This window comes from Aplysia californica, unplaced genomic scaffold (genome assembly GCF_000002075.1).
Source record: "Aplysia californica isolate F4 #8 unplaced genomic scaffold, AplCal3.0 scaffold00120, whole genome shotgun sequence".
NCBI classification, from domain to species: domain Eukaryota; kingdom Metazoa; phylum Mollusca; class Gastropoda; order Aplysiida; family Aplysiidae; genus Aplysia; species Aplysia californica.
The window spans coordinates 626,666-628,412 of NW_004797390.1; the positions used below are offsets into that span (position 1 = coordinate 626,666).

General features: G+C 37.0%; 1 protein-coding gene across 1 annotated transcript in view; it reads left to right on the top strand.

The window, feature by feature from the left end:
• The window catches only part of LOC101846497 (ranBP2-like and GRIP domain-containing protein 3), a gene marked incomplete in the record, with an annotated part of 88,555 nt that overhangs the window by 4,494 nt on the left and 82,314 nt on the right, over window positions 1-1,747 (top strand). Inside the window, 2 exon segments of the mRNA XM_035969148.1 lie at window positions 140-207; window positions 728-844. Of these exon segments, the coding sequence (XP_035825041.1) occupies window positions 140-207; window positions 728-844 (185 nt within the window).

The following is a 1,747-nucleotide window of genomic DNA, read 5'->3' on the forward strand; positions in this document are numbered from 1 at the left end:
GGGGGGGGCTTTCAAGCCCTTTAGTTCTATGATTTAACAAATTTTTAAACAGAAAACTTTTAAAAAAAATTAATCAATGTGACTGTATTATTACCTTTTTTTTTAAAATTGCCCCTCTTCTGGTTTTGTTTTTGTACAGCGAAATGCACAAGGTTTCCAGATTGCCAGGTTGTACATGGACATCAGGGAATTTGCAACTGCAAAAAAGTAAGCCTTTTCGTTTTCTAATTTAGACTTGATATATTATAAATGTTGTCCCGTTGTACATGTGGGGTATTCTCCACGAATAATTAAACCTCTATCGATCTTAAAATATATTTTATGAAAACTGTTTTGGTAAATATGCATTTGTAACAAGTATAACATGCCTACCTATGACGGCGGTGAAAATGTATTTGCACTAACCATGAACTGTGTCGATAGTGCATTTTAATAGATTTTGTTTAAAAAATGTTTTTTTTCTTGTATCTTATTAAAGATCAAAACACTATTGGTTCAAGACTTTCAAATGATTTTGTCTCTAGGTCACACTGTTGTGCAGGAAAGAGAGGAATAATCACAGTTACAAGTGACTCTAGTTGAACAGCAAAACGTACTCATGTGTTTCAGTACAGTTTGTTGACAAGGAATGTCTTTTAATTTAACCAAAAAAATATTTTTTTGCTGCCACCTTTCTTCTGCCAGAGCAAAGCAGGGGCCTTGACTAATTCTTTCTGTGAATATCTAGGTACCTCTGTGGCTTCCTGCATGCCAGAGAAAAGGCATCCCCTCAGGCTCATCAACTAATGGGGGAAATCCACGAGGCGTTGGATGAGAAAGAAGCTGCCGTTGAATCCTACAAGAGGTAATGGGTGTTTTTTAAATTTGTTTTTGTTGTAGGTTGTTGTTTTTTTTTCAATCTGCGTGTATCCCCTTTAGGCTAACGTTTGGCTTGCAGGGCTGCCTGTGGATGGTGGCTGCCATAGAGATGCATCTGTTGGTGACGAGCTTGCTGTTGAGATCGGTTGAGTCCTACAGGTAGGTTGTGCTCCAGGCACTGGCCAAAGTGTCCAAGCGGCCGGCCGGATTAAATTAACTATCTCACGCCGCCGTAGCGAACTTATGTGAGGCGTGCTAACATAATGATAATTTACTTCTCGCAATTCACAAAGGAAGAGACTGGCCAAAAATCAACACTAGGGTCAAATTTGTAGATTTTCAATTGATGTCATATCTTCAGTCTAAAATGCTTTTTATTATTTCATACTTTTAAACATTATAAAAGCTTCGCATATAAGCATGATGTATCTATTTCCATTGGGCTCAAATCCGAGAAGTAACGCATTTTGTCAGCATATAATAATAATATGTCCGACCAGCTGTACACTAAAGACGATGTTGCTGTACAGTTTGAAACATAGTAGGCTATAATACACAAACCTACCAACGTGAAAAGGAATTTGCATGATATATAATTTTCATAGTGTACTTGCTGTTGCCTGCCTTTTTAAATTTCAGATACGGAAAAAGGAGTTGAAAATTTAGATGAATAACCAAACTCTGCATCTTGTTTAATAACTCTTTGAGGACGTAGCTGATTTAAATATTATGTCTGATCAGCAATAGAGCAGAGGCAATGTTTGAGTACGTTTCCAACCATTGTACACGACTGGTGAGAAAACCGAGTTTGGGTATTTCCCAATATGCAGGCTATTACATGCCTTTTGAAGTTTCAGATATAAAAAATAAAATTGAACAATCTGGGCTT